This window comes from Staurois parvus, unplaced genomic scaffold (genome assembly GCF_062004578.1).
Source record: "Staurois parvus isolate SC_StPar_1 unplaced genomic scaffold, SC_StPar_1.0 ptg000031l, whole genome shotgun sequence".
Taxonomy (NCBI): Eukaryota; Metazoa; Chordata; class Amphibia; order Anura; family Ranidae; genus Staurois; species Staurois parvus.
Window position 1 is genome coordinate 7,328,931 of NW_028317827.1, and position 17,717 is coordinate 7,346,647.

General features: G+C 41.3%; 1 protein-coding gene across 1 annotated transcript; it reads right to left on the reverse strand.

The window, feature by feature from the left end:
- Nucleotides 1–295: 295 nt before the first annotated feature.
- CD302 (CD302 molecule) lies at nt 296–14,201 on the reverse strand. Its single transcript, XM_089659888.1, has 6 exons — nt 13,689–14,201; nt 8,901–9,008; nt 7,677–7,799; nt 5,232–5,405; nt 2,291–2,314; nt 296–693 (listed from the first exon to the last, which is right to left on the reverse strand). Exons 1-6 carry the CDS (start codon nt 13,822–13,824, stop codon nt 491–493), a joined length of 768 nt encoding a protein of 255 aa, XP_089516014.1. The 5' UTR covers nt 13,825–14,201; the 3' UTR covers nt 296–490.
- Nucleotides 14,202–17,717: the final 3,516 nt, after the last annotated feature.

A 17,717-nucleotide genomic window follows, 5' to 3' on the forward strand; every position in this document is an offset into this window, starting at 1 on the left:
TAAAACAATGTGCAGTATTGTGTCTGGGCACAAATAACATACACATATATGGTATCACTGCGATCGTCAAGAGCTAGAGAATGTATTTTGGTGGTAGGTTATGGTAGTAACAAGAAACACACAGTAAAAAAATAAATTTTTTAAAATTTAGCTATTTTGGGCCAGATTTCCTTTTGTTAATAAAAAATAAAAAAAAAAAAACCCAGGAGACCTCCATTACCATTTACCACCAAATGAAAGCCCAATTTGTCCTGAAAAATAACTAGGTATAATCTATCTGGATGTACAAAGTAGCTGTGATGATATGTACGGTTTTACTAACACATGTCAACATTGCAAATTTGTGCTTAGCCATTTAGATTTGTTTTACCCTTAGGCGTGAAGGGGTTAATGAACCTGCAAAGTACTGGTTCACATTAAAGTTGTTACAATACTGTTGAAGATTCTGGTATGATTGTTGGGGACTGTTATCATATCAAAGGTGTCCAGTTTAGGCACTGTCCTCTCCTTCCATTGAGTCCACCAGTATATCATCATCACTGTATGGGAGAACCTGTGGAGCTCTTGGTAGATGTCTTGATGGAAATCCAGAGGGTAACATGTTTCTCTTATGCAGAATAAATAACAGCAGCAGAAGTGATGGTACAGTTAGTGCAAATGCAATGACCAGGCTAATTATTAGCACTTGCTGACCTAAAATAGAATATTTCACATTAAGATCATCACTTTGGGACCATTTGGAGAATGCTCCATATACAGAATCACTTTGTTTAGCAAGCAGCCGTTTACAAAAAAAAAAAAAATCCCTTAAAGTGGTTGTAAACCTCTGATATGAAATATGAACAAGGCATATCCCTCTATAGTGTGTACTTGTCATCAAGCCAGAGCACTAGGATTATTTGCTAAAGCTGCATGGAGCAAAACCTTGTGCAGCTCTGCATAGAAACCAATCGGCTTCCAGGTTTTATTGTCAAAGCTTAATTGAACAAGCTGAAATTAGAAGCTGATTGGCTACCATACATAGCTGCAGCAGATTTTGGGTACACCAGTTTTAGTAAATCTTCCCCCAAGTCTCATTTCTCTCTGCTATCTGCATGAGTCACTTATGACAAGTTTTCCTGACACCAAAAGGTGATAGGTGATGGAGCTCCAGCAAGCAGCCTGTGATTGGCAGCCTCAGCTCTGTCCCTGTGTGAAGGGGGGGGGGGGGGGTTGTCACTTCCCTTCAATCAGCTCTCAGAGCTCCCATCACTGAGCTTTGCAGTGTGTAATTTCAGCTTGGCACCCCCTTCTTTCTGAAAGCTCAGACAAGCTGTAGGAATTCTACACTTTGGCTGCAGATAAACAGGTACAACTTATGTAGGAGGATTTGTTGCATCTCTGTGTATTAGCGAGGCTAGACACTTCATTGGGTATACAGTATGTAAGGGTTTACAATCCTAACATAGACTTATACTAAAAGATGTACCAATTCTGCTTAATTTTACAAATAAAAATTAAATGAATGTCTGAAATACTTTCATCGGTAACCAGGGCTCTAGGTTCCCTCCAGTGGTTTGTCATGTGATCGTGTTAGCCAAGAAAAGCCTCTCATTGGCTGGTACTGATCCCCTTTGGCACACTAGATGCCTTATACTGTATAACTGGTCAACTGCCCAACATGATGGAGAAAGCCCAGAGTCTCATTTACACAGCAATAGGTAATGCTATCAGACCCTCGCTAAAGCTGGCCATATACAATACAATCTGTACAGCCTGTGTATACAGTACTCTCTTACCTACTAATACTGTGTAATATAAGGACAGATCTAAACCATGCATTCCATTTCTATCAGATATTGGTTGATGGTAGATGTATAGGAGATTGTATGGTGTACAAAAATGTAATCACCTTTCCAGTCCTCAGATGTGTGGGCTGCATTAGTTTTCTTTTTAAGACATTTCCCTCTGGTATTCCTGCCCATGTAAGTGAAGGGGCTAGTGATGTCTCCGTGAGCAGATAGAAGAGAGAGCCACTACAAATGGGCACAGCACTGGTTCAAGATCAGGCTCAGGTATGTTTACAGAGGGGGAGGGGACGAAACAAATAATGGGAGATTTTGTACCTAATGCATAGAATAAACATGTTCAGTCTTTAGTACTACTTTAGGCTCATCCCTATTTTTTAGTAAATTCATTTGCTGTGTTTTTACACTTAGGATTACCTTTTGGGATGTCCTGACAATTATTACACATTAGCTTAGTAGTATGCATGGAATGAATAAACACACTGCAATGGGCAAATACTTACCATTTTTATTGTCCTCTTGGGGCCCTGAAATAAAAATAGTTAAATTAATGATTTTTATTTATGGCAAACTGGTAACTGGACTGGATCATGCATTCTAATTCTGTTGGTTAGATATGAAGGCTCACGTGATAAGGCAAAGTAGTAAGCAATATAAGAGCTGGACTCCAGGCAAACGGCTAAATACACACAATGCAATATATACAGTACATATACAGTTAGGTCCATATATATTTGGACACAGGCACAATTTTAGTTTTTTCCAGGTATTTACCAAAACACATTCAAGCTATAGTTATATAATGGGTATGGGCTGAAAGTGCACACTCTCAGGTTTTATTTGAGGGTATGTACAGTTGTGTTCAAAATAATAGCAGTCAGACATCACTAACCTGATCAATCACTGTTTTTGGTAATGATAGAAATGATATTTCTACATGGCAGATAATTTACTAGCAGGTGTAGTAGAGTAATAGAAATCCAACAGACCCAACAGTCATGACATGCATGCTGCTGATTCTGTGTAATTGAATCACTAATTGAAAGGGGCATGTTCAAAATAATAGCAGTGTGGAGTTCTATTAGTGGGGTCATTCATTCTTTGAAAAACAGGTGGCAACTATTGCCCTTATTTATGGAAGGAAGGCAGCAAATGTTGTACATGCTGGTTACAGTGCATTTCTCTCTGAAATTCTGAGGAAAATGGGTCGTTCCAGACATTGTTCAGAAGAACAGCGTATCTTGATTAAAAAGTTGATTGGAGAGGGGAAAACATATAAAGAAGTGTAGAAAATGATAGGCTGCTCAGCTAACATGATCGCACATGCTTTAAAATGGCAACCAAAACCTGAAAGACGTGGAAGAAAGCAAAAAACTACCATTGTGCATACTAGCACATAATGGCATAACCCACCTGGCGGCCAATAAAAAGAAGAAAAGAAAGTGGACTTTACTACCGCTTTAAGGCAGGAATTTTGAATTTTGGCATCTGGGGGGGGGGGAGGCTAAAACAAAGGAGAAAAAAAAAAAGGTCTGAGAGACAAAGAAAATATTGGTGTAGAATTGGCCAGCACCAGGACAGTCTGCAAGCACTTGAATGCAAAGTGAATAGATAAAAGACAAGGCAGGTTTTATCTATCAATAAAAAATAGATTGTATTATCTGGGAGATGATAGCCACATTTATTTTATAATGGTTGGACAATATATTGGTAGCTTGGGTAAGCAGCAATTTAAGGGAAGAGAGGGGGCAGGTTTTATCTTGAAATAAACAGAAGGTATTATCTGAGACAATAGCCACAAATATTGTACAGTGGTGAGACAGTATGTAAACAGCTTGTTCAGGCTGCAATATAAGAGGGAAAGATAAGGCAGGATTTATCTTGAAATAAACAATAGAATGCATTATTGTAGAGATAAAAACTATTTTTTTAGTGCTAGAGCCCTGGAATGGTCTGCAAACGTTGAAATGTAAACCCTAAAACACTAAACACCAGCCTTATTATTCTTCTAATCTAGCAGAAAATAAAATAAATGGTTAAATGCAACATAAAAGAAAATTAAAAAAATAATTAAAAATACAACATTGCACGGAGGGCCGAAGCAGCTATACAGCTACAGTTGATAGTCCTAAAAAGTTCTGTTGGGTCTTTGAACCAACAGAAAAAATGGGGCAGACTCAATGGACCATTTGGTCTCTTTTCTGCCATCACTCTTCTATGTGTCTAATTGTGAACACAAGGGGAACAGCTGAATGAGTAGCTCACCACACTGCACTTCATAGTAATGTAGCTCAATATAACAATATAGCACCGTATAGCAACTCAGTTAGCCTACACACACTTTCAGCTTTCCCTAAACTATTCCAACAGACACTAACAATAGTCTGCTGAGAACCAACCCTTTTTTAGTGGAGCCAACCCAGTCCATTCTGGTATGGAGGTGCGTGTAATTCACTTAATGTGACAGCACTGGGGTAATCACAAAGCATCAGGGTTATTATAAGACGAGTCAATAGCTATGTGTAAACTAGTCTACGACTGAGCGATTTGAGCTCACACAAGGTCATTTCTGCATGCATGGGCTTTCTCTGTCACTGACCTGGACCCAGCATACAGAAAGGGGGGTGCAGGTAAGTCACAACTTCTAATGTTCATAACTGTGCTAAATTAGTAACTCAGAAAGAAAATGAGGTTTAATGTTGATAAAGGTAAGGTTCTGCACTTGGGGGCTAGGGGGCTAAGAATATGCATGCATCATACATACTAGGGGAGGGGGGGTACAACTGGGGGAATCAATGGTGGAGAAGGATCTGGGAGTTCTGGTAGATCACAAGCTTAATAATGGCATGCAATGCCAAGCTGCGGTTTCTAAAGCGAACAAAATCCACTCTTGTATTAAGAGGTATAGACTCCAGAGAGAGATATCATATTACCCCGGTACAAATCATTAGTAACACCTCATCTGGAATATGCAGTTCAGTTTTGGGCACCAATTCACAGAACACTGGGGAACTGGAGAAAGTACAGAGAAAGGCAACCAAACTGTTAAGAGGCATGGAGGAGCTCAGCTATGAGGAAAGTTTAGAGGAACTGAATTTATTCTCTCTTGAGAAGAGGAGATTAAGGGGGGATATGATCAACATGTATAAATACATCAGGGGTTCATATAGTGAACTCGGTGTAGAGATATTCACCCTGAGGTCATCACAGAGAACAAGGGGGCACTCTATGTCTGGAGGACAAGAAATTTAATCTCCAAACACAGAAAGGTTCCTTCACAGTAAGAGCTACTCGGCATCAAGGCCCAGACGCCGGTAGGCTGCACATTTGCGTGCGGCCGACGCCAAGAGGTTAATGTTTGTGGCACATTCCCTTTAAATATATTTGATCACTTAGCTCTATAACAATCTCTCGGATGGTTATGATCAGATTCTTTGTACATACGCAGTACTGTTTTGCACAATGTTGCTGATTCGGTAAAGCGATCGCACTCTGTGAAGTCCCACTCTCCGGTCAGTGTGTTCATTTTCACACAGGTGTTCAAATTTTCATTGGTGATCTCCTGTTTCCAATTAGTGAATGTTACTGCCGACTTGTCAAACCATTTCAAAGTGTCATCTGTCAAAGAGATATCAGATATTTTTACACCATGCATTTCAGAAATGGGAAAAGTGTGTTTGATTAACTAGACAGTGATAACACCTTTAGGATATGTGTGGAATCATACAAGGAACTTTTCATGCCATGCAGGAATTGAAGTAATCCTGCCACAAAGGACCTTGTGAAGGCACATCCTGTTATAGTTTTATACTTACATAGTTACATAGTTAGTCTGGCTGAAAAAAGACAAAAGTCCATCCAGTTCAACCATTAAAAAAAAAAAATTTATAATCCTATACCCACAGTTGATCCAGAGGAAGGCAATAAAACCCCAGCAAAGCATAATCCAATTTGCTCCTGCGGGGAAAAAAATTATTTCCTGATTCCCCTGATTCCTGATATGCGGTGATATCACTCTGTCCCTGTCTCTCATTTGAGATCCTGCCTTGTCACCTTGTCTCACACTCTTCCAGTGGAGCATTAGGTTAGTTTGGATTAGTTCAGGTTTAAAGTGGGTGCAAAAGCTAATTTTTATTTTAGCATTTTGCATTATCTGCATTGAGGTAAAAACCTTTCATGTTCCCCCAGCCCCCTAAATATTCACCTGAGCCTAATCTCAATCTAGTGCTGTGCCCAAGAGCAACTGCTCTGCTTTCTCCTCACAAGACTCAATGAGAGCAGTTGGAATCACTGGCTCCTGCTGCTGTCAATCAAATTCTGTGAGGAGGGAGCTGGGGCAGACCGAGCTGTGCTGTGTTTGTCAATAGACACATACAGCCCAGATCAGGAAAGAGCCCTCTTGTCTGTCCCTATAGAAAGTGCTTGAAATGGGGCAGACACAGATGAGTAGTAGCCAAGAGGGCTGGAGGGGGCCCTAGAAGAGGAGGTTTAGGGCCACTCTGTGCAAAACCATTGCATAGTGCAGGTAAGTATAACATTATTATTTTTAAAACACAAGCTTTTACAGTCACTTTAATGCCACACCTAACCCTACTTAGAAAAAAAAACAAATCTGATAACTCCATCTCCTTACAGGGACTTATGGAGTCTCTCTTGTGTATGCGCTCCCACATGGCTATATGGACTCCTTACGTCCACTGAATCCCATAGCATTGGCAGGAAGCCACTCCCCTGCTCCTCCCTACAGCTACTGATTGACAATAGCCTGTGCTGTTCCTGCTTTACTGTACATTTGAATGGCACAGGGAGTGTGTTCTACTACCAAGAAGTTCAGGGTGCATGGCACTGAGGACCTGGAGCCAGAGGTGAGTAGGTAAGGAAAGTCATGGCCGTTTTTAATATTGATTGGACCCAGGGCAAACATTTTCTTCCCCCCCATGCAATTTTGCTCTCACATTTCACAGGACCCCCTTCCTCAATGCTACTTCCATCACTACACAGGACCTCCCTACTCCATCACTACACAGGAAACCTCCCCCATACTGCTCCCATCATTTCACAAGCCCCTCCCCCATACTACCCCCATCATTACACATGATCCCCTTTCTCCATTATTACACAGGATCCCCTCCCCCATACTACCCCCATCATTACACAGGGCCCCCTCCCCCATACTACCCCCATTATTACATATGACCTCTTCCCCCATACTACCCCCATCATTAAACAGAACTCTCACCCCCATCATTGCACAGTATCCCCTCTCTTCCCTCCATAGACCCCTGCATTGCCCCTCCCCCCAATGGTCTCACCTCAATAATGTCTAGAGGATGTCAGGCAAACACCAGAAACACCCCATCGAACCCACCGGCGAAGAAGTTCTTCAGCGAGCCGATGGTCTGTGGCTTGTTGGACATGGTGAATGGGTGCCCGGAATTGATACCTTACTGAGCTGGCCAATCACCACACAGGCTGCAGACATAACACCCAACCATTCACCAGCACCCCCAACATTCAATTCTGCCCTCATCTCCTGAGTAATAGCCAAATCAATTTATCAACCATTTGTGGGCAGCGTGGGCTCAAGGGACAGCTCAGCTACTTTTGGGCCCTGCAACAATGATTGAGCCTGGGGCAGCTGCCCCTTTTTGCCTGCGTTAAAGACAGCCCTGAGGAAAGTACGTTTGGACTTTACCGGGTAATGTTGCATTGCTTGATATTACCACGTACATTAAATAAAGCCAAGGGCTTAAAAACTATGACTGTGAAATGTCCTTGGATTTTACAACTATAAGACTACCTTACTGGGCAAATTTGTTAGCAGTTGGTGCTGTTTTTTGGGTGGTATGGAGCTTCTGATCAAATAACAGGAATAAATTCTTTACTTACCATCAGCATCATAAGACATGCCCAGCAAAATCTCCTCGGGTCCCTTCCATTTCGTCTGGAACATCTTCAGTAAGAACACATTTTCCTCTTGGCTTTGAATGCTTATAATATCAGCACCAATTTCTAAAAAATATATTTAACAAAGCAGCCAATATACTGAGCCCAACATTAAATGTACAGATTAAAACTAAGTATATTTAAAGCTTTAAAGCTCAAACTTTTAATTTTAGTGGTCAAAACCTCTATTAGTGTTGCACTCTGGAGATTGTCCTTCACTTCCTCCCCAGGAGACTCAACGAGAAACAAAGCAACCTAACATCCGCAAAAGTTTGGCAATCCCATTACCTTCCATTTGGTGACATTTGAAAAAGGCGCATATATTTGTGTTACAAAAATATTCACTTGCCAGAAGCAAAGAAGGACCAAATATGTTAATTTCACACATTTTGTTACAGGATCTGTCTCTGGAAGACAGTGTGTATGTAAGCTTCCTACCCAATTATAAAACACAGCACATTACCAAATCTACATGGCGGGTCGTAGAACCACCCTGGAGGTCTAGTGCCATTTCTCCACCCCTGCAGTTGATGGAAGACACTGTTGAAGGTCTTAGGTCATATAATGCCAGCCAGAGGGCTTTGCCTCAGGTTAAATCTCACCCACCTCTTGATTTGAGAGGCTCTGACAGCAAGGTATGGCTTAATTTTAATTTATTTATTAATTACAGGTTCTTGTATAGCGCCATCAATTTACACAGCACTTTACATATATATATATATATATATATATATATATATATATATATATAGTACATTCACATCAGCCCCTAACCCTCAAGGGGCGTATAATCTAAGGTCCCTAATTCACATTCATACATACTAGGGACAATTTAGACAGGATCCAATTAACCTACTAGCATGTCTTTGGAGAACATGCAAATTCCAGGCAGGTGGTGCCAAGGTTGGGATTTGAACCAACGACCCTAGTACTGCCAGGTGGAAGTGCTAACCATTTAGCCACTGTGCTGCCCACAGCAGCAGCTTTTTCCAAAAAATATTTTTTATCGGCTAAATTCATGCAGCATTTCAATCCTTGTACTGGTAAACCAGGGAGGAATGAGGGGCCTGAGGTCATATCAAATCATTTCTTTTCTGCTTTTCCAAGCAAAATAATATTTATTCTACTCTTCCCAGAGGCAACATATATTCATTATATATACAGTACCTTTGCAAAGCTCATGGGCAAGATCCAGATCAAGTGAATTTTCCTGTGTAACATAAATAATTGTGTAACAGCTGCTGTTGAACTGGACCCACATCGGAGCTGAACACCCTGTGTAATGGCAGAAGAGAACACAACCTTAGGACACATAAATCAAAGTATTCTTTCTAAGAACTGGCACTACATACCCCCAGCCACCAAGAATATTTCAACCTTCCCTGAAAGTCTGCCTTCAGTTGATGGATGTAAAGAAATAATTCTAAAAAGAACAGGTCAGTGCAGAAAGCCCAATGTGGCTCATATCCAAAACTTGAAGAGAAGTAAGAGAATCCTCACTGCCCATTGAAACTAAACAGATATTTGTGGAAAGGCTGCAGAGGCTTCAACCTAAGGGGCCAATTGTCCTTGTTTCATAATGTTTGAAGGATCTGGATGGGAGCTGCTGTATCCTGGACTGAGATATATCACTTTGTGCGATTTCATTTGTAAAGCTCAATGGTTCTGGTTAGGGGGTTCTAAAGTGACATCAGCCTTTCTGTGACCTAAAGCCAAAACCAAAAATGTAATATATCGCAGTTTACCAATCCTTAGATGTGGTGGCTGCATTGGTTTTCTTTTTTTCTTTTTAGGCTTTGTTCCTCCCTTTTATTCCTGCTAATCTGGTCAGTAATATTAGAATGCCTACACTCTGAATGAAGGAGCACATTTTGTCAGTCTGGGGGAAGGGCAGTGTTAGACGTACTAGCAGATTGAAATACACTAACAAACTCCAGATAACACTTTGTAAGCAGTTACAGTAAACATGTTATTTTCCTTTAGGGATAAAGGTTTAACACAAATAAAACTGATCATTGTAAGCCCCTGTCAGTGTTGAATGGTTTGTCTCTGATAAACTTGCAAGAGAGCTTGTTCTTTTGAAAAACAACAGACTTACTGGCCAGATCACCAGATAAGAAAGAAAGCTTAAAAAAGAACATGAATGCAGCCACCACATCTAATAGTTGGCAAGCTGAAATATAATAAATGTTTGCTTTTGGATTTAATACCTCTTTGAGGTTCTTGTGTGACTAAGCACCCCACCACTGGTCCTACAGAGCCAAAAGTAAAAGTCATTTCATTAATAAAACAACAAACACATTTTGGGGGATAAAATAAGTTCCTTTTTACCCGTGTAGGGCTCAGGCAGATGCTTCTTGTTATAAATACCAGGCAAACATTTACCTCTTCTTAGAGAGCCTGGAGTCCAGCTTTCTATGGATATTGCAGCATCCTAAGTCCTGATGAAGGGCAGCTTCTCCTAACCTCCAAAATACATTTTGTTGCACAGACAGTATGAATACTGAGCAAACATTTACTTTATATCCTTATAGAGCCCCACATTCAGCCTTTCACACACATGGAGTACCTTAGCTCTGATGAAGGGGAACTCTTAATCCCCAAAACGCATTGCCTGTTTTGCTCCATGTTATCTTGTTTATGAATTAAAGGACTTTGAATGATGCTCTTAGAACTAGAGGTATGGCATTATCATCACTTTCATCAGCTTAGGGCATGGAGTTCAATTCAGGTGTGAGAGTGCGCTATTTTTTCCTGGCCTGACATCTGCAGCTTGGTTTACATTTCTGGCACAGTACCAGTGTTTGCGCGAGAGTTACGTCATCCCATGCCAGCCAATCAGAATGGCTGAAGACCAGGACCCAGAAGAAGCCAGGGACAAAATGACAGCATAGATGAAGAACCTCACAGATGTCAGAATGTGATAGGGAAAGTAAATATCTGCCACTTTAAAGTGTTACTAAACCCAGGACCCTGCATTCACTATATTTGGTCTCCCACAGTACACAGAACTGCAATTATTTTAGTAAATATAAATTGCTAAATACCTTTTCTCATCAGCCATATATAGCAGTCTTGTGACTTTTATCAATGTCTGGCTGAGCACTGGTTATTGTTGTAGGAGGAGTTTTCATTCTCCTGTCACTGTTCTATGATGCTGCATGACCCCTGAACCTCTAACTGGACAGTGCTGATTGGCCCTGTGCTGATCACATGCACCCTCCCAAGATAATAAAAAAACGTTTCTAGTCATACACACTAAATTGAGCATGTGCAGAGTGCCTACTAGGGCTCTGTACTATCAGCAGATGGTTTGGGGACAGTGAAAGAAAGAAAGGGAGGATCAGAGAAGACAGGATCAAACAGCCTTTTTACACAATGCAGAGGATTAACTCCTTAGGCTCCACAATGAATATAACAAACATGCTTTACTGCATATACAGACTGATTTTACGATTGTGGGTTTAGTAACAATTTAATTCGGCTTTAATAGTAAATGGCCTGTGTCTAGGGAGTTACATGAAAGAATTCTAACAAACTAGATCCCAGCAGTTGCTTTTCCAACGTTCACTGTAAAAAATAGCAGCTGGAATATAATGAGTTTCAATGGACAACAGAGAGAATTTCCCTTTCTTTCAGTTTTTATAGATCACCTCCTACATGTTAGGAAATTAACATATTGTGTAATGTGATAGCAGCAGCAACTTCACATCAACTTTGGTCACTCTCAGTCTTGTGAAAGACTCAGCTTTAGTAAACACTGAAATAAAAGGTTCAACTGAAAAAGTCAAAGGCTAGTTCAAAACTGTTCCTAAAAGATAAATCTGACTCAGATCCACATAAAATGAAAAGGAAACAAATATTTTACATCCAGGCTACCTCCTTTTGCTGTTGTAGATTTACCTTGTGCATAAAAACAGTAATCTAAAGTACCTTCAAAAGACTACAAGAGCTCTATGGGGCGTCCTCAAAATCGTGGTGTACATGAATTGTCATGTTTTATCACCTACTGGTTGTGCAGAAGTCTTGCCTATTCCCTCCTGGTTTCCATGTACAGTATGCCTATTTCCTATGATAGGGGACCGGCCATCGACAAATGGTAGGATGAGGTAGACTAACCTTTAACACAACCAGGAGGTGCTGAAGCTTTAGAATTAGGGCTCTTTATGAGTGTGGCCTGTTCCCATTATTTGAAATGGTAGGTCTACTTGTGCTGCATAATGTTAGCACTCTATAAAGGGTTTTGAGAATGCGTTAGGGAAACCATTGTACATTTTCAGCAATAGTAAGGCCCCTTCATCTGTAGTGCATCCCTCTTGGTGCTTTAGTGTGCCCAGGAGGGACAAGTGCATTGTCCAGCCCCAAAGTCTTTTGAAGGCTGCAGCTAGACAGGGCTGAACACTGTACCGTGTAAGAAAATGGGGGTGATTAAACATGTAATATTATGGACATTAATATATAACATGAATATTATTAATCAACACATGAACATGGATAAGCAGTCAGCCAGCTTAGCATACCAAAGTTATAACCCCTTCATGGAGACAGCACGACCTATTAGCTGGTCTCCATCACCCACACCCTGAAGACAAAGGGGCGATCTTAATTATAAAACCAACAGTTGGCTTTAGCATATCAACAAAGGCAACAACAAGAAAGACCAAATTTCTTGAGAGATGGGGACAATCTTTTCAATGATGGAAAAGTTCCTGAAATACTTTGGCCCATACCTCATATTAATACCATATACAGTAAATTAATTGCATATATTTCCTACAAATATATATTTTATTGGGCAAGGACATTTCTTACACTCACATTTAGGATCATGTCTGTTCCGGGGTGAGATTCTGGAACGCAGTAGACCTGTGTTTCAGAATCTTGTTCTTGAATGGACTGGGCCCTAAACACCAATACAACTCAGTAAAGCGTTTAGCCCCGTCCAACAATAGCCCACCTTAGACTTTGACAGGCTGCCTGTAGTGGGGCTAAATGCTGCAACTATCTTTCCTGTACTCAACTAAAAGCCTCAGTGTGCAAAATGTCTTAAAGTACCAGCATGTTTCAACAGCTCCCCGCCTAACAGTGAACACACTATAATAGGTCAGGGCACCAGTGGTGTATTTGGTTTTTGTGCTGCCTTAGTCAACGCTAAGATTGGACCCCCCCCCGAGAGAAAAAAAACGAAACAACTGGCCATCCCTGCTGCAGCCACAAAGACATATGTTCTTCCAGCACTAAACTGCACCTCTCCAGAATGAGAGCAGCCTCTCTTGGATCCCATGGCAGAGCTTGGGCAGTGCCTGGTTTCCATCCTCTGTCACCTGCCATGTGAGTCCCTTCTTCCAGGAGGCCGAACCTCCCATCTGAAAAAGGCTGCCCAAAGCGAAAGCCTTGCTTGCCTCATGGTAACTACGCCCCTGCAGGGCACCCCAATTTGATGCAAAAAGGAATAGTTAGGTGCAACATTGGGTTTCAGTACTGCATAGGTATGAAAGTTGCAAATTATATATATATTTAATATTTGGATTGAGTGGGGAAGGAGTTAAAAACTCCAGTTGGGTATTTACTGGCATCTTAAGAGGAAATCTCTCACTTCCCACCCTGGTGACAATGGTTTCACCAGACGTGAAGTAAAAATAAATCTGCAACAGGTATACAGACACCACAAAAAACTACAATGGTTCTAGTCTTCCCTGCTCTACTAAAAAAATAAAAATACAAATAAATGATGTGCTTGTTTTCGATGGGGATCTGGTGAAACCATTGCCACCTTGACAATAAACGAGGGGTAGCCGATCTCATGGAGCCTCAGATAGCAATAAAATTCAGCAGTGGTTCTAATTCTCTCCTATTTTATATAAAACTAAAAAAAACAAAGTTTTTCAAGGATATACACTTTAAGAATACTAATGTACATTGAGAACATTACTGTCATCAACAAGCTTCACTTACCATCCCCTTCAGGAACAGACTGACCAGCAGCACTGCAGACCACAGAGCAGAGAAACATTAGAAGTACCTTGTATAGTCCTCTGCTCTTGCCTTGTAGCACTTGTAGTATTCTGGTTGTATTGTCAATACTATGCATTGTCCTGAGATCTATATTACTATTGTACAGTATTTATATAGCGCCAAAGGGTTTGCTCAGCGCTGTACAATAGCAAGAAGGACAGAACATGAGACAAGACAGAAACAATACAAAACACGAGGGGTTCGAGGGCCCTGTTCTTTCGAGCTTACAATCTAGGAGGGAGGGGAAAGTGGTACAGGAGGAAATGGCTGTGGGGAATGAAGTGGTGGGAGGAGATCAGCAGTTAGGTGAGGGTGGGGTAGGCTTCCCTGAAGAGGTGGGTCTTCAGGGTGTGCCTGAAGGTGATGAGGGTAGGTGACAGTCTGATGGATGCAGCTGTGATAGCCTGGAGTAATATGTAAGATTTTGGTAGCTCACCAATATAAGCCACGTTACTCCCAGGCTTCCGAAGGTCTGCTATCACTTGCACAATAACGATTAAAAAAAAAACCTTGTACTGGAAAGTTTCTGTTATTGAACGGGGAGGAGAAGGGGAGGTCTACATTCTACTGCTGGAGCCCTTGTATGCATATTTGGCTTAAAGCAACAGCACAGAGGTTGTAGTAACTGTCAGGGTGACAGATTTAGGTGACGGTTGGTGGCATCTCTGACTTTACTCCCATCTTACCAACAGTAATCAGTCACACATATTCATGCTTTTTTTCAAAACAAGTCAATCATTTTTCATTCAGAAAATGTATATTAAAAAATAAGGCGAAATAAAATCTTTTGCTATTGTGAGCAGGGTCAGAACATTTTTGGCGTGTTGCCATTCTCTGGACATTGAGTGGTATCACGTGTTTATATGTATGAGGGGTGTTCAAGTCAAACCGGGCCTTTTGAGTTTATATAATAAAGAACAAATTTCAAGACGTGGAAACTGCATTTATTTTTCGACATTCTACCCTGCTACATTTATACACATATCCCAGCATTTAACTATTGCCTGGAAAGCTTCAGCATATAAAGATTTGTCAGTATCCCTTAGCCATCCTAGGACAGCCTGCTTCACTTCATCATCATTGTGTTCAACATTCTCACAGAAAGATTTGACTCTTGTGTAATTTCATGACAGGTTACGCATCCATTGTTCAGGATCAGGCGCTCAGCGTGCGGACAATAGAGTGCAACTTGTCATGCGATTTTGATCTGTCAAATCGCATGAATTGTCACACCAGTGTGAACCATGGCTAAAGGAGGGAATGTCTTCCCATTGGGAATAATATTGTATTCTAAATCTGAATAGAAACAGGTTGATTTAGTGTCAGGGTTTCCCAACTCTTCCGTACAAGGGCCACATTGTATATTTTACAACCTACCTTACATCAGCATCTCTATTAGCACTGTAATCATGACTGTAACTGTGTAGGAACAGGGTGGGAGCTGGGAGGCAAAACAAGTCTGGCCAGCAGCAGTTCATACTCTTGTGAATGCTGTGGAAAGCATGTTAGTGGTTACTAGGATGCCGGGGCAGGGAAGGGGGCGGTAGACTGAAAAAGATATCATAGGCAGCCTTTGCTGACCTTAATTTTTAATCTGTGCACATTGGGGATATACCACTGTCCATAGCCATGGGCTAGATAAAGTCTTGTAGCAGGCCTTAGTTTGGAGACCCCTGATTTTGTGCACAAATGGCTTAGTCTACAGAAAGGACACCGTCCATTTCTTATTAATATCCTCTCCCATAAGGTACAAGGCATCTAAATTGCCAGTACAGGTAAATAACCTCTTGGAGTTAAGCCAATCATATAAAGCCCAATTAGCTTGATCAAGCTTTGTGCCTTGTAGGCCATGTGGAGGCTGAGCAGAACTAGGTGCATCTAGCCAGAGATCAGTAAGCACTGCCTCAATCAAAGAATCCACATAACCAACAATGGGGAGGAGCTAAAGAATTAACTTCTCAAAATGTTGGTGGTGAAAAATCTCTATCAGCCTCTGCTAAGATGTCAAAGTCCCCTTTTCCTTCTGCAGATGTTAGTGTGCCAAGCTGTTTAGGTTGCAACTCAAACAGTCAGAGGAAGGAGAGATAGATGATAGTTTTCAGCTGGCTGAATCCACAAGTGGTAATAGCATTTGTAATGAGACAAAGTCAGATAGACCGTTTGTTGTGAGTCTGTTGGGGAAGTCAGATCAGGGGGAGGGAACGCTGTCAGTGATCACACTCTGGAACAAGGGACCTATCAGCCTGAGAGGAACGTGGGAGTTTTCTCAAGGCCTGCAGCAGAATTGTCTCTATGTGTCCCATATGCCTTCAATCCACCATTGCTGAGTGAGGATCTCCCCCTGCAGGGTAATCACAGAATGGGTGCAGACAAAGGGGGGTTCAGCGTGCCTGAAATGAAGGAATCGCAAAAAGCCAGGCGTTAACCAAGTTAGTGCAAACAGCAGATGATCAGCTTGTGTCTTTGGCGAAAAATGGTGGCCAGCAGTGCAAGTTCAGGAGTCTTATGAGCACTGCAACACTAGCCAGAGAGGTATTTTTTGTAGTGAGGTTGAAACTGCCAAATTTGAATAGGCAGATGTTATGAAAACATTAAGTATAAGCCAAATAAAGTGAGACATTAATATCCAGGGAAAACCATTAGAAATGTATATTACACCTGTAACCAGTGTCCTCAAGCCACTTGTGTGCCTAGAATTGTGGTGCATCTTGTAGAATATAATGTAGAGTATACTAATAATCTAACGAGATATGAATAGCCAGGAACCGATATGTAAAGGTGCAGGGAAACCCAGTCTTACTTGTCCCCATAGTGCATTATCGTTTAAAATAATTTATTAAAGAAACAAAAATAGGTATCATACTCACAATGTGTGAGTGTTGGCTCTGAGGAAGAGGTTGTGTCCTCGAAACGCGTTAGCCAGTTGGTCATCCAGGGTTTCATCGTATGGACTCAGATGTTGTTTGGATCATACATCTTGTTCAGTTTGACATGCCTGTGTTATTATGTCCATTGTGAGTATGATACCTATTTTTGTTTCTTTAATAAATTATTTTAAACGATAATGCACTAGGTCGGTGCGCCCTTTTTCTGTTTCTCCATTTGTACCCAGTGTATTCGGACCACCCCGGTCTGTTGAGAGCAGCAAGCAGTGCATTATCCAGAAAATTCCAGAACATTCCTATTGGGTCTACTGAGTCCTTTCCTAGCGCAGGAGTAAAGTGTTTGTTGTGTTGGATTTACTTGTCCACATCACTGGTACCCCTTCGGGTTCAAGCTTCACCCGTCACAGTGGGCATACTCCCGTAGGGGGTCTTCAGGGTCTGGGTGCCATAGGAATGGACCACAGCCTTGGACTTGTAAAGCAGCCTGCTGCTAACACCTTTTGTGCCATGTACCAAGATGAGCGCCAAATGCAGGATACAGTGCATGAAGCATACATTACGGGCCAGTCCTGGTGGTCCGGTCTGGTTCCCAAGATGTGCATCAAGGGTTATTAGTCCAGAAACTGCTAATAAGCCAAAAAAACAGAAATCATTCAGTACTTGACTGAAGTGTCAGAAGAAGATTAAGAAAAAAATAAATAAAAAGAGAGTCTTCCTCCACAGCAGAAGCCCATCACCTAAGGACACTGACAAAAAACTGGAGCCTTACGAGTGGGCAGGATTATTTGGATATTCTAGGGGGCATTACCAGCAAAGCTTTGCCAGTGTCCAGTCACCTAGAGGTAGTGGCGTATAACCAATGGTCTAAGAATAAATGTCCTTTGTCCCGTACTGTATAATTAATACCAGGAGGTGCAATGCTTTAGTGGACAGTGCCACAGAATGACAATGTTATTACGAGCATCATGTACAGATGTAACATAAGCCAAACTCCTATAATGGACAAAAATGTAATTCTGCAACGTTAGAACAGAACAAGCCGATTGGGGGTTTTGGTTTGGAAATTGATTTAATACAAAATATT